Raw genomic sequence first — 24,900 nt, forward strand, 5'->3', positions numbered from 1 at the left:
GTTTTCTCAGTCGGCTTCTTTTAATGAAGTGTGATGGGAGGTATCATGTTCTGTTCAACAGCAGTGTTTCTGTGTTTATGGTCGGCCCCTGTGTTTTGGGGCTGGGTGGTGCTCAGTCAGACTGTTGAGATACACAGGAGATCAGATCTGATCACCCGTAGACACTGGACTGGCTTCGTCGTTTGCTGTTAAACGTTTAACAAGCCATAAGCAAGAATGTTTTTTCTCATGAACTGGGTTTGATTAATACCAAACTTCCTGGAGCAGCTTCTCAGATTTAAAACCGTTTGGGTTTTGGGCTGATTCTCAGACATTTGGTCAGTTAACCACATAAAGAAGAATCTTTAAAGGAGCTTCTCCAGCTACTGTGTGACTTTGTGCACAATAAGGTCAAAGGTCAGTCGTGGTCATCACCATGTGCCCACAGGAAGGTCGTACATGTCCAGTCTGAAGCACACAGTGGCTGGTCTGACAGGAGCCTCAGCAGTAAGGTAAGTGGTCATGACGTGAGGGAGAAGGAGGGACCTTTGGCACATTGGACACACAGTGATACTGAGTTCTCTCTGAATTAAAGTCTGCAGGGACACTGCTGTTTGATTCTGTACATGTCAGTTCAGTTTTAATCTTAAATCGTTCACACTTGTTGAAGCAGCAGTGAAAACAGTGACTGTGATTAGACTTTGTGAGACAAAGGTGAAGGCGTTTGAGGTTTTAGCCTCGTCCGACCCAAGAACTACTGCACTGTTGTTTTCCTCGGGTCAGTCTGAGTTATCTCCACCCTCGGTGGTGGACAAGTACAAAGTCACTGTGCAGATCCACCTGCTTCTGTCAGTGTTTTTACATGAAGGACAGCAGAGCAGCAACTTGTCCTGAAAGCAGCAGCTGTCCTTATGACTGAGGGACTCCACCATGGTGGGACTAACAGTTCAGAAGCTGTGAAAATACTGATAAACAGCAGCAGAGTTCACTGCCACTGATTCAAGCTTCCCCAGAGTTTCATCAATCCTCAATAACGACTTAGGCTTCCTCTGTGCCTTCATGTGCTCCTGTTTAATCTCAGCATCCTGTCTCTCCTCGCCTCAGCAATCATCCCGCACATGTGGGGAAATAACCAGTCTGCCAGCGTGGGGCTCTGTGCCGTAGCCCGAGCCCCACTAGGTGTTTTCTCTGTTGGGCTGTGTTGGCAGGTCTATAGCTTTACACATCAGTATCTGGCTTTTCCACCAGTTTCAAAGCCTCGTGCATCCCAGCTGCCGACAGCTTCCGATTGATGTTCCTGTAGCGGCAGCGCAGGAGGTTGCTGTAGGTGGTCCTCAGATCGCGGTTGAAAAACGCATAAATGAAGGGATTGATGAGGGAGTTGGCGTACCCGAGCCACAGCAGAGTTCTCTCCAGCCAGAGCGGCACGCAGCTGCACTCCACGCCGCAGACGAAAGGCCTGGCAGTGGACACCAGGAAGAAAGGCAGCCAGCAGAAGGTGAAGGCTCCGACCACGATGCCCAGCGTGGCTGCTGCCTTCTGTTCCCGTTTGAAGATGGACTGGTTTTTCCTCTTCCGCCGTTGGTGGTGCTCACCGGTCTTGAGGAGGCGGGACACACGCGTGCTGCACTCCTCCTCCACCTCCCGCTGGAGCTTCAACGCGGCCGCCACGCAGTCCAAGCTCTCCTCCTCCTCCTCGCCTTCCGCTTCCTGCTCGGCCTCCGTCCCTTCCACGCTTCCCGTTTCTCCCGATTCTGCTGGACGGCGAGCCTCGTGCCCTCCTCTCCCACCCCGTGGAGCCACCCCTGCGCCGTGCTCCCCTTCCCTGGGGAACCCGGTGATGGTGTGCTTGGCTGCGCTGAGTTTGGCTGCTCGGTAAATCCTGTAGTACATGATCAGCATCACTGACATGGGGATGTAGAACGCCACAGCCGTAGAGTAGACGGTGTAGCCAAAATCCTGACTGATGAGACAGACCCTGCCGTCGTTGACGTTCTGCGCCCAGCCGAACAGGGGGGGAAGGGTGATGGAGGCAGAGAGGAGCCACACCGACAGGATCATCTTGGCCATGCAGCAGCCATTTTGCCGGACAGGATACGTCAGTGGTTTTGTGATACCCAAATACCTACAGAGGATCAAACATCCACAAGGACATTTTCAGAAGCAATCAGAGAAATAGCAGTTTTTTTAAAAAAATCAACATACTGAGATATTGTGTTGGCTTGTCTGACCCTGACAGAGTGATGCTCTCCCCACCCTCAACAAGGTGCCCTTGAGCAAAGGATTATCAACAATCTGTGGTTGCCATATGCAGCCCCAGGTGGGAGCGCGGTCATTTTGAGTAAGACCGTATGAGATCAGCGTTAAATAAAGCCCAGTTTCAACACAGTATTTACCTACAGCGTCTCAAAACCCTCAGGGGGAGAATTCTGCTGAAAATGACGCGTCGCTTCCGCCGCTGCTGATGTGATGAGCCGTTTTATAAAACGACTGAAAACATCGACGCATGAAAAGGTAGAAATTATTGATCGTTTCAGTTTGAGTTTGCCCTAAATCAGACGCGGTATTTAGTTCCAGAGGAATCTAGTGCACAAACAGCCAGAGGTCACAGGTTTGATCCCCACACCTGCCACTTTGACTCAACAGTTTTATCTACGCGCTCTGACTTCTCTTACCCAAACCCCGTATGACGCTGTGTCGCAGTGGACATAAGTTTGTTGTGTGAATATCAAATGTGCGGTTTAAATAGTGAGTATGAGCCACATGTGGTGGTTCTGGTCCCGGAACGACGATGCGTAAAAATGGACTAAACCAGCGACATAAACATTAGAGTCTCGTGTTTTAGACCAACTTTCCCATCAGCCTTTTCTGCTCCAGGGGCTTTAAGGGATGTGGCTGTTCGGAATCCTGCGTTCACTTAGTGAAGACGAGAATCTCACCTGTCAATGCTGATTACGCACAGAGTCATAATGGACGCGGTGCAGCACATCACATCCATGGCGATAAAGACGTTACAGAAGAACTGGCCGAATATCCACTGACCACCGATCAAGTCGGTGATACTGACGAACGGCATCACGGCCACAGCCACCGACAGGTCCGCCACGGCCAGAGACACGATCAGGTAGTTGGACGGCTGGCGCAGCTTCTTGACAAAGCACACGGAGATGACCACCAGTAAGTTCCCGCAGATGGTGGACAGCGTGAGCATGGTGAGGACGCCCCCGATCAGGACTTTCTCCACCGGTCCGTAGCTCAGGATCTGCTCCCCGCACCGGGTCCCGTTCGTCTCCATGACCTCGGGTTGGCTGGAGGTGGACGGAGACGTCGCTGCTGCCGCTGCTGCTGCCTCTGCGGCGCCCTGCGCAATCTTCAGCAGCTTGGGCGCAAGTGCCCCCGAGATCATCATGTTGGTGTAGCCCCCTGGATCTTCGCCACCGACTCTATCCTCTATCATGAACGACGACCTCATGTTGCCGCTACCGAAAGTCCCGTTACTCGCTCCCACAACAACCATTCTGGTGCCTCCGGTTCCTTTTTATCCATGGACTTGGAGACTCTTCCGGTGGTGACATAGACGCGCGCACAAATGTGCCGGTGTCGATGTGCGAAATGAGTAATAACTTTCCACAGTCCCCCTCAGGTGAAACTACTCTGACATGCTCTCTTCCCCTTCATAAAGTCCGGACGCCTTAATTCTTCTATTTACAGACACACTCGTCATTACGCACGTGGTGCGCCGCAGGCATATTCCCAAAATACCTGACCTATAAAATTGTGGTTTCTGTCCTGTTGTCGGAGGCCACCCTGGACAGCATCCAGCTCGATGTGGAGTAAGGCTGGAAACTTCAATCACATATATATCACAAAAGTTGACGTGTGACGTAAAAGCAGCCTATAGGACGTCGAGGGCTTCAAATCTAAAGGTGCAGACACATTTTAAAACCGAGGAGAATCTCTGGGGCCTTGTCAGAAGTTCATGCCCCTGGAATTTGGCTAAAGACGCCGCGTAATTGCGAGTTTTGTCGATTTCAATATTAATGTCGCCTGTTATCAAACATCTTAAACACGCACACGCACACACACGCGCCTTAGGCTGCTCTCCATGTAACCAATGGGAGGGATTTCAGTGCTGGTTTGCCGCTGTTTACCCCCCCCCCCCGTCATTCATAACACGGGGGCATTGAATTATGGGTGTTGGGGCAAAAGGTCCAATCTGCCTTCACCTCATTTCCACAGCTGATGAGATTTATGTTGCTGGGGGTGAGAGCAGGAACCCAAACTGCTCCCGAAGCCTTTTCATCATTTTCTAATCTGAGCCCAATTACTGAATGATAAGCGAATACGTGGCTATGATACTAATGCCTTGGGTAGGCTGGACAGCAGCGCACCCAAGCGGCCATAAACCGCTACTACGTGTAGTTGCTGGTGATTTAACTGTGCAGAACATTTCGTATTTTATGGAACCAAGAACCCATTTGTTAATTTACTGATGGACTTATATAGTCGTGTTTTTAAAGGACTGATGGAAGAGCAGCGGCTCTCAGACTGTGGGGGGCCCAGGGGCCGTGCAGAGCTCAGAGTTATCTGAAGGCCCCTGACGAACAGTTTCATGATTTTATGCTACTTTAAAATAAAGTAATGTAATGATGTAAAATTTATGCTGTGAGCTTTTATCATGGGGCCCATATGGAAGTCTTTATTCTCTTTAATCCACATGATATAATACAGTGAGAATAGCGTCTTATTATCTGAGGCTCTACAGTCGAAACGAGAGCGAAGTCACATTTAATCAGGGCCGATGCTGCAGAAACAGACAAGACTCCATCATTAAACATGTTCATAAGCACGTTGAAGTGGTTTAACACAAAGCAGCAGCACATTCACACAGTGCAACGTGTCAAAAGGCTCCAGAGTGACACCAGTTGCACCTGACGTTAGTGTGTTTGATTTACTGGGCTCCTGTTGTGTTTTAAAGGTCGTAAACTTATTTTTAAAAGCCTTTGCATCTAATGTAATTTGCTTTGTTTGGAGAGAAGAAGACAGAGGGACCTTAGTCCCCACCCAGCACCTCTGGGATGAAGGGACTAGTCCCCTTGTGACTGAATGGGATCAAATCCCTGGTTCCCAAAGGACATGGTGGTTGTTACAGCAGCACATTAAAGTCCACATGTGCAACTATCAGATATGGATGTGTGTCTAATTACTTTTGGCCATGTAGTCTGTCTGTCTGTTCTCAATATTTACTTTAATGTATAGTCTGACAGGAAGCAGCCTTGCTGGCTGCTGCAGCAGATACCAGCTCACATCAGAACCAAAGCTCTGGTTCTTTGACCCGACTGGATGAAAGACACAGCCTCACTTTTGTTCCCTGGGAACCTAGAAATGTCTCCCAAGCTGCAGAGTAACACTGAGACACTTTCTCCTTTAACTCTTTCATGTTTTCATGATCCAGGTCAGTGTGTAAGCTTCTGTTTTTAGACGTTTGACAGGTTTGTTCTGTTGTTTGTTCCTATTTTTATCTTTGTTCAGTTTGAATCTTTTCTCGTCCAACATCCGATGGTTCTGATGGGAATAGATGGGTCAAGCTCACAATATCTCCCACGTTGCTAAACTGGCTCCGCATAAACATAAAACGGATCCAAAATGAATTTAATGAATTGAATTTAAAGGGGACTGGGTGCTGTGGAGGCCTCCTCCACCTGTCGCGCTGCTCACGTAGTCCAGTCCATCCCAGTCCAGTCACTCCATCCCTCCCTGCCACAGTTTCCCTCCTCCCCACTGAGAAACTATGTAAATACTGTGTTGCCAGGTTGGAGAGAGATCCACATCTCGTCGTGCAGCGCTGCCGTGTTTCCCTGGCGTGCAATCGGCGGCTTGATGTGAGGGACAGAAGGAGCCGGATCTGGAGTCGGTGAGGAAAAGCAGGATCCACTGGAGCGGATCTGCAGACACGGTGAGCGCAGGCAGAAATGAGAGAAGGGCGTTTTGTCAGTGACTTGATGAAACACTGGATGGGTGTCAGGTTATCATGATTATTTGCCAGATGTCAGGTGGCCGTGTCTGTGCTGCCTGGGAGCCATAGCGCCGGGTTTACGCAAAAGACGACAGACGCTTCCTCCTTCCACCTCCAGGATCGACTTCTGGCCCGACACCATTGGCTGCTGGTCGGGAATGAATCATCGCCTTTATGAGGGGGGTTCAGGGATGCTGTCCCTGTCACTGCACCCTTAAAGTACCACTGACAAACCCACACGTACGCACATCAGCCGGTCCGGGCCCAGAGTCCGTCCTCTGACATCACACAGCCGATTATTCTGGAGCCACCATGGAGGAAATCCTGCGAAAGCTGCAGAAAGACGCGTCCGGCCACAAGCACAAAGGCATCCGTGATGCCTGCGTCTACGCCTGCGGTGAGTGCACGGCAGCCCCGGGCTGCAGGAGGGGGGACAGGGCTGCTGGGGAAACATGCGACTGTTATTATTCACCTGCTCGGTTTAGGGAAGCAGCTAATCCCGTAGGCCTGCGTTTGAAAAGATGGCACACCGATATTACGGCGCAGTCGTGAGGGGAAACAGCTGTTCTCCCAAACTGGCAGTTGATTTAAGGCGGCGTCCGCGTCCATGTGCCGCTGCTGGGAGGCTCCATCACCCAAAACAGGACAAAGCTGCTGTTTTTACCGTCACACTGCAAATGAGTCATTGTCAGATTCAGTTTCTAAATGAAATCTGACTGTGCAGCATCTTGTCAATGTGAACTATGATGCAACATCTGGGCACAGCTGCAGCCTATTGTGTCAGAGGTGTCTTAAAACACCCACTTCACACCACAACCCCACATTATTATCATAATATATGTTAATTATCATTATTATTATCGTCGTTATTATTATTCATGGCTGAACTCTGGACGTTATAGACGTTTAAAGAGCAGACGCTCATACAACATCATGTAGGAACAATAATCCACAGGTTCATGCTCGAAGTATCTGACACTGTCAGTGTCCTGAGCAGTAACTGTCTGTCTGCTGTAAACACAGTAAAGATGAAGGCGCAGGAATAATAACACGTTTCCCAAATACAGAGCCTGCAGCTTCATGTGTAGCATTAAGCAGCTGTGATAACATCAGTGATATTTATATGAATTTACGACTATTATGGGAATCAGAAGAACGGAACTTGTGTTAGGACTGATGAAGACTCAAGAGTCCTCATCACCTCTCAAAGTTCAACTGAGTCTCGGTGCTGTGACGTAGGGAGGAAACCGTGAAGCATCTCACGGTGGGAAGAGTGTGTGAATAGAAAACACTTCTGTGTGTACACGCCAGTTCTCCTTCAGGTCTGTGAAGCAGCGTTCAGAGCAAACGGTTTAGAAAAATCCCAAAACAATGTTTGGACCCAGTTTAGGCAAATGAAAAAGTGACGTCAGGGCCACGATGGCTCAGCCGGACCTTATGGAGGCCGGTGAGACTGGAAGAGGAGGATGGATTGGCATACTGCTGATGATGGGAGAATCCTGTAATCCTGCGCGCACACACACACACACACACACACTCTCTCTCACTCCTAGGGCATGTTTAGAGCTAATCAGGGTTGAGCAAATTGTCTGCAGACCTTGAAACCAGACTCATGCGCAGTGTAGAAAATGAGGTCTCAGTTGGGACACATCAGAAATATTTATCTGCTGTGTCTGACACTGATGGACAAAAATGTTTCTCTGGGAAGTCGATGAAGTTCATCTGCCAATCAGATGTCTCTAGACTACCTTGACATGTTGGAGACACACCCACAACATTGATCATCGCCCCGAGTTGTCTCTGAATGTGAAAGACGCCTGCATGATAAAACGCAGTGCAAGGGCAGGGCTGTCGTGCACTAAACCTTGGAAGGTGACGAAGGTGTCAGTCAGGCTCATTTTTCAAGTTTCCACCAGGAGAAGTTCACTGGAAACGCTGCAGTGTTCTCACTCAACGTGGTCGAAGCCTCAGTTTATGCTGCCTTGTTCTTTCCCCAGTCAGTGACGACAGATCTTTCAAAATCAATCACAAATATGTTGTTGCACTGTGTTTAAAAAGCCTCAGTCACTTTCCAGAACAGCTGCTTGCTGTAGTTTAATTGTCAGATGTTTTTTACATCAGGGAGAGTCCGTTTGTCCGTTTGTCCCTAACCCTAACGACAGCGTTTTCTTTGTCCCGTTAAATTACAGAAACCCTCGAGTCTCAGAATGGATCAGCCAAGATTTCCCCTTCACAGCTTCGGTAAGTCCAGCGATTCAACATGAAGCCATGAGGTCAGAATTTTGCAAAAACAGGACCTGGAATGTAAAACAGGAGAGTTTGTCCAACCATCTTTAAAGAAGCTTCATTAGACCACCTGAGAGGCTCAGTTACCGTAACAAGTTAGTTTTGCCTTAGAGCTGCACAGACTGTACGGCCTTTACATTTACTGCAGCAGGAAGCAGAAACTCAAACGTTCCCCCTGTGAGCCCCAGAATAATGCAGCCCTGATGTCAGACACAGTTCCAGCAGTTAGACACGACCGTTATTTCTGTTCTACACAAAAAGGAGCAGCTGAATCAGATTTTCACTCTGATCACTACACTTTGCTCCTGATGTGACGTGTGAAACCAACAGGAGCTGGTTATCTGCCAGAGTTCCTAAATCAGAAACAACCAGTGGTTAAACTGGTTAAATAGACTTTGTCGGCTTCAGCCCTCGACATAATCTGATAAATTCCTCTCATTATGTTAATGACTAAACAAACGATAACAGCGCCGCAAAGTGCAACCTCAAAAATCCAAACCTGTTCCAGAGCGGTAACAAAAACAGACCTCGGGCTTCAGAGAACAGGATCAGTTTCAGGGTCATGTTGGATCTCACAGACTCTCCTAGCGGCCCGACTGAACTATATGATTCCTGCACATTTTAGAGTGTTTCACTTGTGAATTCCTAACTTGTTTTTAAATGTGCGGGTCCAAAGTGTTTAAATGTGGAGCTGGTAAAGCTGAAGTGAATGGAGGACGGCTGCTGGTGACGACGAAGCTGTGATGAAGGTGTCATAAATCCTGGATGCTGCTGCAGCTCAACACACCATAAATTATTCATCTAATGACCTCTGTTGTTTTATTAGAGATTATCAGATGAAATATTGATGATAATGTCTTTGTAATGTTGTAGTGCGATGGTTCTCAGCCAGCGTGCTCCTCTGTCCCTAAAGAGACAATCTGAAGCCTCTTATTACCAAATGGGCTCTCAGCCCCCGACACCTGCTCGTACAGACCGGGCTCCACAGGATACGACTCCAGCTCTTTGTGAATGATGGCTGCTGTGGGACGTCTCTGACCGACAGAATAATAAGTTGGGTTGAAAATGCACCATTAACCCTGAAAAGGTATAAAAGTGAGCTGTGGCCTTGTGTCTTGTGAGGCCGCCTCGTGTGGCAGCTTGTGGCTTTTCTCTGTCGCTGTCCACCCATTGGTCAACGGAGTCCGAACTGTCGGGCCAGCTCCTCGCGGCTCGTTTGGAACAGCGTAGTTGTGACGGCTCAGAGACGGAGCCCGGGAGCCGCTATCAGCAGCAGAACACAGTGACTCACCCAAATACAAATAAGAGGGCGAGTGCAGCAGAAATGGAAAGAACCTCAGCTCTGTTGCTGAGTTATGTATACAAGCCTACGGGGAAAAGGATTTTTAGTGTTACCTGAGAGAAGGTACCTGTACTGACAATGTGCTCTCTTTCCAATGTCCTGCACACTGAGCGAATGCAGCCAGACTTTTAGCAGATTATTGGAAACTGAACATTTTCCAGTAGAGACTAAAATGTAGGAGAGAAGGAGGAAGCACAGGAGTCATGTTCACAGTCCCAGTGAAAGGCTTAGCTGTAGTTTGTATAATGGGTTTTTCTGTCTCCACACTGTTACTGGTTCATCTGTCCCCAATATTTAAGGCCAGTACACATTTTAAAGTCCTTGAAATTCAGGGCTCTAGACATTAAGAGGACTAGAGAGAGCAGGTTTAGTTTGATTATTGCTAGAAAAAATAAGAGGTTTAGCTGCAGGAACATGTACGATACGAGGTGCAACTCTAAGGAGATGATGAGATCGAGGAGATGTGAAGTGGAAACACTAGAATGACAGATGCAGAGTTCAGTCTGAGTTTCCCATGTCAGAGTCTGATTAGAGAAGCTCTGTGGCTGTGGTTGATGAAATGTGAAGAGAAATCGTTTCCTCCTCACTGCTTATGTGACATTGTACAGTATCGCTGAGGCAGGAAGTCCTGCACTTCATTATAGAGGACAGGGCTGAGACCGTCTCTTATTCAGAGTCCTCCAGAATTTCTCCTCATATAAAATCACAGCTGCTCTCCCAGATTGATGTTGTTAGGGGTTGATGGTCAACAAAAGCTTCAGTTAGTCTTGTTTTACTGTAAAGTCTTCAGTACAAGACCGACAGGTTTGATTAGACCCTGGTCACTAAGATTATTTCTGCCTTCACCTTAAATGTCCTGTTGTCTGGCAGGATTCAGACGCTTCTGACAGCACAGTTGTGTGTGTGTGTGTGTGTGTGTGTGTGTGTGTGTGTGTGTGTGTGTGTGTGTGTGTGTGTGTGTGTGTGTGTGTGTGTGTGTGTGTGTGTGTGTGTGTGTGTGTGTGTGTGTGTGTGTGTGTGTGTGTGTGTGTGTGTGTGTGTGTGTGTGTGTGTGTGTGTGTGTGTGTTTGCAGAGAACGCTGTCTGCTGCCTCTGCAAATGGCTCTGGAGTCAAAAAACACCAAACTGGGACAGACGGCACTTACTGGAATGCAGGTACTGGAAGACTCAGTGGAACTGGTTTGCACTACAACGGTCTGATCCTGATCACCTCTCTTCTCACTCTCCATTCAGAAGCTCCTGTGTGAGGACAGGTTTGTGGGTGGGGGTGGTAGGGAGGTGGAGGTCCTGGAGAAGCAGCTGCTGAGCCAGATGTTGGAGGCCATCAGAATCACCCCATCTCTGCATGAAGACCTGCAGGTGGAAGTCATGAAGGTACAAACTGGGGACAAACAAATCCCAGTCTCAGTTAGTACCTGGACTCAGATGACCTGGTCTATATAGCAGATTGCAGCTTTTCCCTTGAAGGTTTTCTGTAAACCAGCTTCTTTAGACCCCATTAGTCACCTCATTTCACCAGTTTGTGTTCATCTTAGTATGGACTCAGTTTGTCACAGTGCTGATGGTTTTAATGAGGTTTCAGAAGTTAGTCCTTTCCCCTCAGCTGTTAATGCATCTTCTACTCTCCATAAAGTTTAACGATTACAGGCCAAAGTCTGTTTTAGAAAGTAGAAAAGTGTGTTTGTGTCTCCTGTGTGCAGGTCCTGCTGTGCATCACCTACTCACCAAACTTTGACATTAACGGAGACTCCATCCTGCGGATTGCTGAGGTATCGTAGATCCATTTGTATCCCCGGAGTATTTACTCTGTGCACCTGGGACTAAACGACAATTGAGCTGGAATAGTTCAGAGATGTGTTTTCAAAGCTAAATGAGCTGTGGCCTTGGACTTGGCTGCGCTCTGCTGCTTCACCAGTGTGGAACAGGTTCTGACTTTTACTGGATGACAAAGAAAAATGGAGTCAGGTTTTTTAATGGTCCCAGTATTTAATGGTCCCAGTATTGATCGGACTGTCCTGTACCGTCCTGATGACAAATAGCATCAGTCAGTTTTAAAAAAGAAAAGTGAACTGTTAGAATAGCAAGCAGAACATGAGCTGTGCTCCGTCCCTGCCCACCCAAAGGCCTGGTCTCTGCTGTAATCTCATCAATATTTCACACAGTTGAGATGAGTGGCCCTGCACGCACACACACACACACACACACACACACACACTGACATGGAGGTCGATTCATTTTGGAATCGAAAAACAAGCAGTCGAGACCTTTGAGGTAGAAAAAAGATATTTACCATGAAACAAACATGTGGTACCTTTACCTGTCGGGCTGTTTGGGCTTTACTGAAACTAATGTGCTTTTTCTTCACCTTGACTGATGCTCAGTGTTTCTTGAAGTGAACAAACGAATAGTTAGAACAGTTTGGATAAACATGAGTGCACAGCACTGTGGTTGGAGTGTTACACGTGAGGAATAGTTGGAATCACAGTTTCCAGTGAAATGCTGGACCAGTTTCGATGTTTGTGTTGTGACTGTTCCTCCTGTGGCTCTTTGGGGCTGCAGGGCACCAGAGGAGCTGTGAATTTAGCTATTAGACACGAGGAGAAGGGGATCGTGCTGCACCAGAGGGTTTTCAGAGACTTTAAACAGGGTCACATTAGAATCCAAGCTGACAACGGCAGGAAAACCTTCCACACACACACACAACGATGGAATTGTGTAAAAATCAGCAGACGAGAGCAGAGTGACCCCAGCTGCCAGAGCTGCAGAAAAACAATCATCTGAAAATGTCGTCTTCGTCATTAATGTGACCAGCCTGTTATCGCCAAACATAAACCTGCCCAAACACACACAGCAGCAGACTGTTATCTGTAGATTGTCTCCCTGTAACATCCCTGGGCTCCCTCAGCAGCAGCGGCGGCGGCTCCTGGAGCCAGGTGATGCTTTTGATGTCCATTAACAGCTCGTAAAAACCTGGTCAACATGTTGTGTTAATGGGCTCTGTGCTGCCCGGGCGGCCATCTGGTCTGGGTGTGTTTCTGTTTGTGTTTGGTCGTAACTCAGGCAGAGCTGGAGAGGTTGTCAGCACCTCTCCATTATCAGTAACATCCCATACAAAGAGTGCAGCTTAGTACAGGTTCTTAATGCAGGGATTGGCACCGCTGAGGGGTTTATTCAGTTTCAGCCGCCCGGGGTTTGAGATATATACTTTAATCCAATCGTATCACTTACATTAAAAACATTCTGCTCTTCACGGTTATACACACTTAGGCCCAGCAGTTTAATTGCCTCTTTTTAAACATGGTCTAAGGTTTCACAGTGACGTCTGTGTGTCTGTGCTTGTCTTTATAATCGGTCTGCCACAGAAACTCACCATCACTAAATCCACTGGTTGTGAAGCGCCTCTGCTGCAAAAACTTCAAATTGGAAAATGAGAAGACGTGTAAAGGAACCGGCACTGGTCAGTCCAACAAGTGAAGAGCCGTGAAGTCACTGTGAGGTCACTGAGCTGTGCCCCCTAGAGGAAAGGAGGCTCATAGCAGCAGCTGCAGTTTGACCTGCAGTAAATGCATGTTACAGCTGCTGGTCTGTGTTTTCTGTATCTGTGTATAATAGAAGTGATGACTATCAGACAACTGCCCAGAACTCTAGTGACAGAAAAGACAAAGCTCAGTCTCATCCAAACCCAAGTGTCCAAATTAAACCAGCTGAAACGCTGCTTTGCTGCAGGCAGTGCGAGTGTTAAAGCTGCAGGAGCTTCAAGACCTGTTTAATTTAGGAAACAGCAGGAGGCCGCTCCTTCCCCTCCTGTCCATCTGACTCACATGCAGACTCACTGTGGCTGAGGCCAATAATGCAGGATGGATCGGTCCTTTATTGATCGGGGACAGCTGGTGTAAAACATCGGAGGCTCTAAATCTGAGGATAATTAGCAGAGATGGTCTGTTTGGAGCTTTGAGTCCCCCCAGGATGAAGCGTACTGTTTGTGCGTGTATGTGTGTGTACGTTTACTAGCTTGATGTGTACAATGTGCCACTAGCACTCATGCTGTTTTCCATCTCACTGGGACCATATGTGACAACATGCTGTACTTCTGTAATCCAGTAAGATGACCACAGAAAAAGCAAACCATATGTCGTGCACTGATCAGCCACAACATTTAAACATGGTGCAGGTCTCTCTGCTCCCTGACACCAGCAAAACCTTTCAGTCCTGGAAGCTGTGAGTTTAAGAGGTCAGTGCTCTATGGATCAGACTTTTTTTTTTTTTATCCAGCATCTCCTCCCCTGCATCTGGCCGTCCATGTAATGTAAACATTATTCATCAGACCAGGCTTCTTCCTTCCGCTGCTCCCAGGTCCAGTTTTTATGCTCACGTGTCCATTGTAGGAGCTTTCAGTGGTGGACGGGGGTCAGCATGGACCTGAGCTGGGGTCCCTGTGTGTTTCTGACAGCTGTCTGTCACAGCAGCAGTTTGTGCTGCAGCAGCTCTCCTGTAGGATCATCATTTTTGCTGCATCCAACACATGGACTTCCAGATCTGACTGTTCACCTGCTGCCTGATATGTCCCACCCCCTGACAGGTGTAACCAGATCATCAGTCACTTCACCTGCTACTGGTTTTAACGTTGAGGCTGATCAGTGTGTGTCTGCTCAGCTGCTGTCTGTCTGTGAGGCTTCCTCAGGACCAAGTGTCGTGACTTTTCTAGTTTTGGTGACTCAGACGTGTGAATCGCCCTCTGACCTCTTGACCTCTGCGTGTTTAGGTGTGTATTGACACATACGTGTCCAGCTGTCACCAGCGCAGCATCAACACGGCGGTCAGAGCCACGCTGAGCCAGATACTGGGAGACCTGACGCTACAGCTGCGGCACCGACAAGAGGTCACACACTCGTACAAAGCGCACACACACGCACGCACACACACTGCAGCAGATATAACACACACACACAGTATGTGTGTGTTTTTCGAGCTCAGAAGCTCAACAGTTAGGTGATTGATTAGGAATCTACATTTTGATGCCAAATGTGTTTACTACATCTGTATCTCATCCTCTGTGCGCATACAAAAGACCCGCTCGGTGTAAACATGACTCCTGCTGTGTGTTGCTCCCCAGGGTGCAGATGGAGATGAGATCACTGCGCCGCCACTGCAGAGAAGAGGTACGTCATTATCGGTGCCACCCTTCACCTCTGCGGCAGTCCTCATTAGCTGCAATCACTCCCATTGTATGATCACACAATAGAGCTCTGACACACACTTCATCAGGCAGCTCTGCCATCAGATCCAGCCTCATGAAATGTATCTGTTGACATCGTTTTAAATGTGTCGTCAACGTTTATTACTGCGGACATAGTTAAATGCTGCTAATCACATCCTTCCCCTTGGCTCAGGACAAACTTCAGAGTAGGAACAACATCAGAATCTTCTTCTTTTTTTTTTTTTTCTATGTCATGATGTGTTTTGTCATGTCAAAGCTTCATGGAGCAGCTACTGCCTGTGGACCTTTTGTATGCAGCACAAAGTGTTTTATAGTTGTCATCAAGCCATTGTAATGACACCACAGTGTGCAGGTAGCAAAGACTGGCTTCTTTATGATACTATAAACAGACACACACACACACACACACACAGTGTCTGCAGGCACACAGCCAAACAGCTTCACAGAGAAAGTGATTTATTTATTACAGAATATAGGAAGGTGAGAGACATGGCAAAGCTTTTATCTCGACATGGACCTACTGAATAAAGATTGCATGGGTTATTGAATTTCTTTGGTGTGTGTGTGTGTCTGTGTGTGTGTCTGTGTGTGTGTCTGTGTGTGTGTGTGTGTGTGTGTGTGCGCGTGTGCGCAGATATTTCTCCTACCAGTCAGGCGCTGTGTGAAGATGTGGTTACGGTTCTGACAGTTTTCTGCGAGAAGCTGGAGTCAGTGGACAGGTAACACTGCAGCTTTGCAGTATTTGATGTGATATTTCAGTGGTAACGCAGCCAGAAGCTCCAGTCTGACAAGAACCTGATTAGAACTGGTTTTGTGTCAGATTCCATTTAATTAAAATAATATCAATTTAGGAAAAACTGGTTTTAACCATAAAAGGTGTTTTTAGGTGACGTCTGAGGGTAAATCAGGTTCAGCTCAGCAGCTTTGACAAACAGCTTGTCAGCAGTGGGATTGAAAACCAAGTGAAAGAGCCAAGAACAGCTGCTTTTCCACCTTCACCTACACGATTATCGTCACAGCAGTGATGAGAGTCTGTCTGACCTCTGAGGTCTGTTGTTTCTGCTTTCACCCTTCAGTGATCACCAGCTTCTGCAGCTGCTCTACCTGGAATGCATCCTCTCCATGCTCAGCAGCTGTCCTCCCACAATGCACCTGTCCAGGGGTTTCACAGACCTCGTCTGGTAAGAACCGTAACCAAAATAACTTCAGTAACCGTTTCAGAAAATACCCGGTTTCCCTAAAATCTCAAATATATGTTCTAATTTTCAGGTTTAAGGTCGTGTCAGATTCTTGTATCAGTTGCAAAGAAGTCAAAAACAAAATGATGTAGGCTCAGTGACCTAATTTAAATATTTATGGGGTGGGTTACTGTCCATCTGTCCAGCTAATGATAATCTGAGACATAATGGTCTGTTTAGTATTTTGAACCTTCCCCCTTCATGGTAATAATTATTATTTACTATTTACTGTAATGTCTCTTCTCTCAGGAAGCAGCTGTGTCCATCCCTGGTGGCGATCATGGGAAATCCGGTCAATGACAAAACCATCGCCTCCCACCACGGATACATGGGGGCGCCAGACAGAGACCGGCTCTCCGAGAGGCTGAGTCTAGGTAATAAGAGAAACCACTGGGGCTGGTGTGAGTCAGTGGGAATTAAAATGAGGGGTCTATATGCCCAGGTTTAAGAAACGTCTTTTGACAGTTTGTCTAATGTTCATTTGTAACATGAACCAGCTGCTACAGGACCTGACTCAGGTTTCATTTGGCTGTAGCAGAAACCAGACTCCTCCACAGATCCAACATTAATCGTCACATTTATCAGTGTGATTTTAGGGTTTCAGCTCCATGTCCCTCCCTCCCCGCCCTACTAGGAATCAGCCAGGAGCTGGACTCCTCTGGTGGAGGGGTATCAGACCAAGGCAGGGGGTCCGGCTGCTCGTCCAGCGCCCCTGCCAGGATTGCGCCGGTCGTGCGGACGGTGTGTTACATCGCGGCGGAGCTCGTGCGCCTTGTGAGCTGTGTGGAGTCGATGAAACCGGTGCTGCAGTCGCTGTACCACCGGATTCTGCTGTACCCGCCTCCTCAGCACCGCACGGAGGCCATCCGCATCATGAAGGAGGTGGGAGGAGCAGACACACCAACTTTTTAGATGTGTTTTCTACCTTCGCAAATGAATGACTTAATGCGTAGGTACATGAGGCTGTGTGGTTCTGTTTCTGTCTCAGATTCTGGGCAGTCCTCAGCGGCTGTATGACCTGGCTGGACCATGTGTCGCTGAACCTGAAACCAGGAAGCGCTCCTTCTCAAAGAGGAAGTCCCACCTGGACCTGCTAAAACTGTTAGCAGCTCCTCTGTCTTTTGATGCTGTTTTCTGAAACACATCATGTCATAACAGCAGCATGTCCTCTAAACGTTACGCTGCTCTGTTTTGTTTCAAACGCTCCTGATTCATGCGATGTGGTTTAAAAACATGTGTTTCCTCCGGCAGAGTGATGGACGGAATGACGGAGGCGTGTATGAAGGGCGGCATCGAGGCGTGTTACTCTTCTGTTTCCTGTGCATGTGCTCTGCTCGGTGCACTGGATGAACTGTCGCAGGGCCGGGGCATCCAACCTGAGCAGGTACGCGCTCAGACATCAGTTACACATGATGAAGGCACGGTAATAACACCTGGTATAACACAGCAGCTGTGTTTCCAGGCTCGGCTTCTCCTCAGGCGACTGGACGATCTGAAAGACGGGACAGAGTCAACTCGTGAGTCCATGGAGATCAACGAGGCCGACTTCAGGTGGCAGAGACACATCCTGTCCTCTGAGCAGGGCCCCTGGGACCCCAGCTCCTCTTCCTCCAACGTGGCCACCGCCGGAGCCACCGAGCGAAGCCCCGACATAAGCATCAGCATCACCACTGAAACAGGCCAGACCACCCTGGATCTGGAGGTGGGAGAGCTGGGCCTGGGTCTGAGCCACACCACCCCTGACGAGTGTGGGGAGGATGCACGGCTCCCCTCACCCTCAGCTTGTCCTGGCCAGAAGGGCACCAAACCTGAGCCGAGCCTTGAGCCGGAGCAGGGCAGCCAGAGGGAGGAAGGAGTAGCGGCGGGGGGCACCGAGGGCAAAGCAGACAAAGAGCGAGCAGGAGGAGGAGGCGGTGCTGTGGGAGCAGGAGGGGTGGGAGAGAAACCAGGTGTGGTTCCTCCAGATGTGGTCCAGCGGAGTCATGCCCTCGTCTACCCTGATATCACAAACTTCCTGTCTGTGGAGTCCAGGACCAGGTCGCACCACGGGGGAGGGTCCCGATACAGTGAGAGTAACTTCAGGTGTGTGTCTGTGTTTTAATCATTTCCCGACATCCAGTGGAAATAAAATGATTTGCAGCCTCAGATTCACCTTCAGACTGTGATTTAGATCCTGAGGAGTGTGTGTTCTTTACGCAGTCAGGTGGGAGAGTGTGAAGGAAATGTTTAGGGTAGACGTCAAATGTATTCTGGAGTTTTTAGAATGACAGAGCTGCCGTTGGTTTTTAGGTTAATTCACTTGGTTACAGACACTTTTCATTTGAGCAAACTATGAAACTGACTTTGAGTTTGAAACTTCCATCAGTGTCCAGGCTCTAGTTTGATGCCTGACTTATGTTATTGTGGTTGAAAGTGCAGGTCAGTTTCACATCAGTATCAACTTCTTTATGCCTGATGTTTAACTTTTAGATTATTAGGTATAGGTTACTGCACAGACCTGAGGTCAGCGTTAAAATGTGTCTTACAGCTGCGTCACCACACAGTGACCTCATCATGAGTCACTGCAGGAAGTTGTTCATGTCATGAATCTGAATCTGTCTGACACTGACTCACGTGTCTCTGCCTGGCACATAAATCCATCGGACTAAAATCCTGCTGTGATGTGATGTAGTCACACTTCTCTCTTCTCATCCACCAGTATGGAGGAGCAGGATTTGTCTCGCACGGAGTTCGACTCATGTGATCAGTACTCCATGGCTGCCGAGAAGGACTCGGGCCGCTCCGACGTGTCTGACATTGGCTCCGACAACGTCTCGCTGGCCGACGAGGAGCAGCAGACTCCTCGCGACTGCCCGGGCCACCGCTCCCTGCGCACCGCCGCCCTGTCGCTCAAACTGCTCCGCAACCAGGAGGCTGACCAGCAGAGCGCCAGGCTGTTCGTCCAGTCGCTGGCGGCGCTGCTCCCCCGGCTGCTGGGATTGGCCACCGCCACAGATGTGGATCTGTCGCTGCAGAACTTCTCCTCCACCTTCTGCTCCGGGCTGCAGGCTGGTGTGTAGATCTGCTGTGACTTCACTGCTTTTCATGTGTGAAAACTGGGAACAACAGGGACTCTATCATTGTCCGAGTGTGTGTGTGTGTGTGTGTGTGTGTGTGTGTGTGTGTGGCTAAACAAACACGGGGTATTTGCTGAGGGCGGAGAGATCTGTGCAGCAGCCTCTTCCTTTATTTATCAGCCCTGGTGGCAGTGAAGTCTCTGCTGTTGGCCGAGGCCCAGACTGAGACGCTCAGTGTGAGCGGGTTCTAAGATATATTCCAATGAGATCAAGCTAGAACAAATGATTCAAAGTATTTATGCAAATGAATGGATCATTCACTAAGACCAGAATCCTGAAGTGGGAACAGATTTTATTTTATATGGCTATGTGGATTACTTTCCTTATGACACTGTATTAAATCAGATAAATCTCTTTGCTTCCAAATCCAGAGAAGTGAAATGGGAGGAATTATTTCTGGTGACATACACACAGACATAGTGTTTGCAGGTGTGACCTCACTAATACAGTCAAATATTACACTACCTGATCAAACACTAAGAATATTAATTATTGATAATATTAATTTCTATCCCAGTGATGTGAACTAGGATTAAGGAGTTGCCCATTTAAGTGTAGTTTGAATGTATATAGTGAGCTCCACATTCAGTTCATCACCATTTAATCAGACATTTGGCCCTGAAGGTTTGACCCATAATCCATCAGTACAAACAGGAAGCCTGCTGGGAGTTTCTGCATCAGCAGAGCAAAATGACGACTCAGATTAAACTCTATGGTTAACTGACTTAATGAATCTGGTGGAGGCTGTAAAATCCCCCAGTGTGACTTTCTGATTAAAACCCTTGACCTGTCAGCTGACAGATCATATCCCACTGCCTCCTCTCACCTCTGCACACATTCCCAGTCTTGCTCTCCACGTTTCACCCTCTGGCTGCTTTTCCATGTGCTCTGTTCTTCTTCCTCCCGTGGCTGTGTGTTGTGTTTATACAGTAGCCTAGAAAGTCCTTCCTCTGCCTCAGAAGCTTTGCGGCTTTAGTCCCTGACCCTGTCCTCCTGTCTCTCCAGGTGGGATCCACTCTCCGGGTTTTGAGACAGGTGCCACTCTGAGCTGCCAGTCTCTGATGAACGCAGACGGTCTGTACCTGGTGTCGTACTACGCTCTGCTGCTCAATCTCAAGCTCTGCTGCTGCGACTACTACAGACGACGGGCGCTCAGCCCCGTCCTCAGCCTGGTGAGGGTCACGTCCTCCGTGAGACCAGTTAGTGGAGTCGTTAGAGACAAAGAGTAAAACACACCCTGACAGTGCAACCACAGACCAGAACACATAGAACACACAGGGAAACATCCAGTAAAACAGATCACTGCACTGATACCAGAACCCAAGTAGGAAAGAATAGACAGAAGAGAAAATTATATAAATGAAGGTAAAAATAATTAAAAGATGAAGCTGATCTGAGGACAATGAGAAAATCTAATAGAAATGTTGGACGTGGAGAACAGCACAGAATTAAACACGATAACGTGTGTGTGTGTGTGTGTTTGTGTGTTTGTGTGTGTGTGTGTGTGTGTTTGTGTGTTTCTGGTTGTGCAGAAAGAGTTTGTGCGTCTGATCCAGAGCAGTGGGGTCCTCGTGGTTCTGTCTCAGGCCTGGATTGAGGAACTCTATCACCAGGTGTTAGAGCGCAACCTGCTGGCTGAGGCTGGGTACTGGGGCTCACCTGAGGACCACACACTGCCACTGATCACCATGCTGACAGGTACACACACACACACACACACACACACGACAACCTGATATCATCCAAATCTGTCCTCAGGGGACTGGAACCGCCTGGACACTTCCTGTGACTGTGTGTGTGAGGTGTTTTCACAGGATCAACAGTTTTATGACTTTTCATTATGTTTCATCATCAAAAGAAAATTAATATAAAAAAAAATCATAGCACTGCATGTTCACACTATTTTACACATTTATTGTATCTTGTGTCACTTTTGTGGGTGACATGGCAGATTCCTTTCTTCTTTTCATCCCCCCCCCCCCCATCTCAGATATCGACGGCCTGGGCAGCAGCGCGATCGGAGGTCAGCTGATCCGGAGGGCGTCCAGCCAGCCGCCGCTCAGCTGCGACAGAGCAGGGACCGACACTGCGATGGCAGGTCTGTGGGGGGGTGTCATAAAACATGCAGTCTGAGTTTGGAAGGGTTGTTTTTACCCCGTCAGCTGTAAAAATCAGGTCAGACCCTCTTGATTCACAGATTTTCATTGTTGCAGCATTTCTAGAGCCGTGTTCTCTAAACCCTCGGTTCACCTGATAACTGCTGCTGTGTCAATCAGGGGCGAACGCTCCTCCACAGTGCTGCAGTCTGTTTTTGGGATGCTCTGAAAACCAGAGGACACAGACGAGTGAGGCCTTAACACAAAGAAACCAAAACCTGCGTTAAAGCAGAAACTATCCCAGAAAAACTGCTGAATAATGAGAACCAACCAGTTTTTCAGGTTGAACCTGTCACTGTGCTTTAAAGGAACCAAACTGTGTCTTAGTGTGTCCATCCAAATGAATGTTCATTTTGAGAAAAGACCAAAATTGTCAGTGGATGTGTCTTAGATATTATAATTATTATTATTATTATTATTATTATTATTATTACAAGAACTGTACAGTGACAGACTCAGACTCTGAGAGAAAAGAAGGAGCTGGAGAGAGCAGGTGCAGAGAGTGATGGAAAAAATGAGTCAGAGACCAACTGTGCTCCTGCTGCGTCCCCCATGGTAACCACTGCTGTGTGTGTGTGTGTGTGTGTGTGTGTGTGTGTGTGTGTGTGTGTGTGTGTGTGTGTGTGTGTGTTTCAGGAGCTGTGTTCTCCCGCTTCATCCTTACCGGTGTGTGGAAGAACCTGATCGATGTGCTGTCCACGCCGCTGACGGGCCGCATGGCGGGGAGCTCCAAGGGCCTGGCCTTCATCCTGGGAGCGGAGGGGGTGAAAGAGCAGAGTCAGCGGGAGAGAGACACCATCTGTCTGAGTTTAGACGGCCTCCGTAAGGCTGCTGCGCTCAGCTGCGCCCTGGGTGGGTGAAACCACGACTGGTATCTGTACTAACAAGAAACGGATCAACTGCGTGTGCTTTTTAAAATGATGTAGTGAGGACTGGTAACACGGTGCTGAGGTTTCTGATGTTTCCAAGTGGCAGAATGAGAAATCTCAGGTCCAGCTTCTACTCTGTTGGAGCTCTAAGCCCGTCGACAGCACTGCACCTTAAAGATTCTCAACTCACAGTTTTAAAGTGACGTGTGTGCAAAAGTGAGGCGCATCAGTCAACCATGTCCTGGCTGCACTGGAAGAAATCCAATAGACCTGGTGGCTATAAAGCTGAGTCCAGGAACAAATGGACATTTCAGTCCGACTGTTGCTTTAAACAATTAACTGGGTGGGATTGATGGTAGCTGGACGTTATGTCAGCGTTCTGCTGCTGTGAGGCAGAACTGAAGCTAACACCTTACTTAGACCTTACACCACAGGCCAACAGGTTCCCCTATAAACTGTTAAGTCAGGGAGCGAGTATCAGTTTTATTAATGATCCACTTCAGAAGCCTGAGTGTGTCAGTTATTCAACAACCACATGGCCAGTTGGGGCTGAGGCCTGATTGAAATTAGCAGCACAGGAGCCTGATGAATATGGATGAACACATGGTGGAGAGAGGACAGGGTGTGAGGGACGCTGCAGTTTTTATGGACCATTTAATTTAAACACACAGAGGAGCAGAAAGACCAGGCTGGGGACAAAAAGCTGCATCAGTACAGTCGTCATTTGGCTTCCATTGTGCAGTGATGATATATTTAGAGCGAGAGAGTGACTGAAGCTCAGCAGCATCTTCTGTCTGTCTGTGTCTGTGTGTCTGTGTCAGGTGTGGCTGCCAACTGTGCTTCAGCTTTAGCCCAGATGGCTGCAGCCTCGTGTGTGCAGGAGGAGAAGGAGGAGAAGGAGGTGGGAGAGACGGGAGATGCCATCACACAAGGTACTGAGAGCAGCACTGTTTTCACTCATCGCCCTGTAAACTCACAGTTGATACTGATACATTGGAAGTCACAGTCACACTAATAGACAAAATGCTGTTACTACAGATCAATAAGACAGTGTTGAAAAGGGTGTGTCTCATTGAAAAGGGTGCAGTGTGATGTTTTCTACTTGAAGGGGCTCTAACCCACGTCTCCTGACAGAAACCATTCATAAATAGGCCTTTAGCGACACCTAGAGGGAACTGTGGGGACTGCAACCACAGACCTTGCTGTGGTTTTCAGTGTGTGGGTTTTTCTGGACTCTGACAAAGGCCTGTTGCCTTCTGACTGGGAAATGTTCCTGTCATGTGTGTGGATGTGGGCTTGTGTGTGTGTCCAGTGAAGCATCGTGTCGAGCAGCGTCTGGAGCAGATCGGGCGTCCTCAGGGAGTTCGTCTGCATACGGCTCACGTGTTGTGTATGGACGCCATCCTGAACGTGGGACTGGAGATGGGCAGCCACAACCACGACTGCTGGCCCCACGTCTTCAGGTGCACACACCTTAGCGTGCTGCAGAATACCTGCTCCATATAAAGGCCGACTGCATCTGTTAGTAGTTACAGTAGTTATGCAGCTTCACTGTGTGTAAGACAGGGCTGCCTTTTTCATGCTTTGGGAAGTTCTAATATCTTTGACTACGGTTTATTCACGTTCCTACGTTCTTCTTCTTCTGCCTCACCTCATCCATATTTCTGTTCTCCTGTCCCTCCTCCTCTCCCTCTCGCAGGGTGACTGAGTACATCAGTTCACTGGAGCACACCCACTTCAGCGACGGCTCCTCGCAGCCGTCCTCCCTGACCACCATCACCCAGCAGACCCAGCAGCCGGCCGGCGTCGACATGGGGCTGGAGCTGAGCAGCGAACCCAGCCCTGAGGCCTCGGAGCTGGGCCTGAGCCAACCGGTCATCCAGCCTCTGTCCATCCAGGAGCTGCTGAGGGAGAGCAGCAGCAGAGGAGGCCGAGGTCTGGACCTGAAGAGCGGCAGCCTCATGACTGGAACTAGCGCCGCCAAGGCCGTGTGCACGCTGTCGACGCAGGCTGACAGGTAAGGCTGAAACAGCACGTGGAGGAAGTACCACAATATGCAAATATCTGCTGGTCCCAGCTCCTCTTTGACATTTGTTTGACAAATATTTTGACATTTAACTGGATTTCTAAATGAATCAGTAAAGATGATCCAGGGCTGCCCCACAGATTAGTCACCCCTATGATTTTAGGTGAATCTTTTCCTTGAAACTGATGCAGTTTCCTCTTAATAAGGTTAAACAGTGAGAGAAATGTTTTATGGCTAGAGGAACATTTGATGAAGGAGATAACACTGATTTCTGGATCCCAGTGATGTTTTTTTTTACAGCCACAAGGTGGCAGCAGAAGCTGAGCGATCCCACAGTGTGTGTGTGTGTGTGTGTGTGTGTGTGTGTGTGTGTGTGTGTGTGTGTGTGTGTGTGTGTGTGTGTGTGCTTGTTTATTATTGTTTATTCTCCCTGTGTAAATAAAAAAAAAAATGTACAAATTTAAAAAATGGAGCATGTTGTTCAGGTTTAGAATTAGATTTAGCTTAAGGACCAGTATAGAAATACAAAAGTGTGTTTATGTGTGTCTGTTTATTAAAGTATCTTCCCTGACACGCAACTAACACACACACACATGCACACACATGCAGCTGCCGTAAATATGGAGCGTGTGTTTATTCCAAGGATCATCTCTT

At 48.3% G+C, this 24,900-nt stretch overlaps 2 protein-coding genes across 3 annotated transcripts in view; one reads left to right on the forward strand and one right to left on the reverse strand.

Annotated features, from left to right (window-relative positions):
* Nucleotides 1-921: 921 nt before the first annotated feature.
* LOC113131888 (5-hydroxytryptamine receptor 7) lies at nucleotides 922-3,569 on the reverse strand. 2 transcript variants are annotated; one of them, XM_026309634.1, is made up of 3 exons: nucleotides 2,919-3,569; nucleotides 1,780-2,104; nucleotides 922-1,671 (listed from the first exon to the last, which is right to left on the reverse strand). In XM_026309634.1, the coding sequence occupies exons 1-3, from the start codon at nucleotides 3,494-3,496 to the stop codon at nucleotides 1,198-1,200; spliced, it is 1,377 nt and encodes a 458-aa protein (XP_026165419.1). In that variant the 5' UTR covers nucleotides 3,497-3,569; the 3' UTR covers nucleotides 922-1,197. The 2 variants fall into 2 exon arrangements, with proteins under 2 accessions (XP_026165419.1, XP_026165418.1); XM_026309633.1 differs by having other exon boundaries at nucleotides 922-2,104.
* Nucleotides 3,570-5,872: 2,303 nt separating this feature from the next.
* The window catches only part of arfgef3 (ARFGEF family member 3), a 31,869-nt gene continuing 12,841 nt past the window's right edge, over nucleotides 5,873-24,900 (forward strand). The window contains exons 1-22 of the mRNA XM_026310232.2: nucleotides 5,873-6,392; nucleotides 8,185-8,236; nucleotides 10,697-10,778; nucleotides 10,857-10,997; nucleotides 11,324-11,392; nucleotides 14,386-14,502; nucleotides 14,737-14,782; nucleotides 15,476-15,560; nucleotides 15,918-16,022; nucleotides 16,329-16,453; nucleotides 16,714-16,961; nucleotides 17,068-17,180; nucleotides 17,331-17,463; nucleotides 17,542-18,161; nucleotides 18,778-19,130; nucleotides 20,201-20,367; nucleotides 20,728-20,893; nucleotides 21,186-21,293; nucleotides 21,988-22,203; nucleotides 23,042-23,152; nucleotides 23,533-23,683; nucleotides 23,920-24,237. Of these exons, the coding sequence (XP_026166017.1) occupies nucleotides 6,308-6,392; nucleotides 8,185-8,236; nucleotides 10,697-10,778; nucleotides 10,857-10,997; nucleotides 11,324-11,392; nucleotides 14,386-14,502; nucleotides 14,737-14,782; nucleotides 15,476-15,560; nucleotides 15,918-16,022; nucleotides 16,329-16,453; nucleotides 16,714-16,961; nucleotides 17,068-17,180; nucleotides 17,331-17,463; nucleotides 17,542-18,161; nucleotides 18,778-19,130; nucleotides 20,201-20,367; nucleotides 20,728-20,893; nucleotides 21,186-21,293; nucleotides 21,988-22,203; nucleotides 23,042-23,152; nucleotides 23,533-23,683; nucleotides 23,920-24,237 (3,611 nt within the window). The 5' untranslated portion in view covers nucleotides 5,873-6,307. The remainder of the gene's footprint in view (nucleotides 6,393-8,184; nucleotides 8,237-10,696; nucleotides 10,779-10,856; nucleotides 10,998-11,323; nucleotides 11,393-14,385; nucleotides 14,503-14,736; nucleotides 14,783-15,475; nucleotides 15,561-15,917; nucleotides 16,023-16,328; nucleotides 16,454-16,713; nucleotides 16,962-17,067; nucleotides 17,181-17,330; nucleotides 17,464-17,541; nucleotides 18,162-18,777; nucleotides 19,131-20,200; nucleotides 20,368-20,727; nucleotides 20,894-21,185; nucleotides 21,294-21,987; nucleotides 22,204-23,041; nucleotides 23,153-23,532; nucleotides 23,684-23,919; nucleotides 24,238-24,900) is intronic.

Source organism: Mastacembelus armatus, chromosome 15 (assembly GCF_900324485.2).
Source record: "Mastacembelus armatus chromosome 15, fMasArm1.2, whole genome shotgun sequence".
NCBI classification, from domain to species: domain Eukaryota; kingdom Metazoa; phylum Chordata; class Actinopteri; order Synbranchiformes; family Mastacembelidae; genus Mastacembelus; species Mastacembelus armatus.

Bases quoted from the DNA above. Each gene is read 5' to 3' on its own strand.
- LOC113131888 (XM_026309633.1), bottom strand. From the start codon at position 3,496: ATGGTTGTTGTGGGAGCGAGTAACGGGACTTTCGGTAGCGGCAACATG. The intron at 2,105-2,918 runs GTGAGATTCTCG...GATCCTCTGTAG, and splicing joins TGCGTAATCAGCATTGACAG to GTATTTGGGTATCACAAAAC.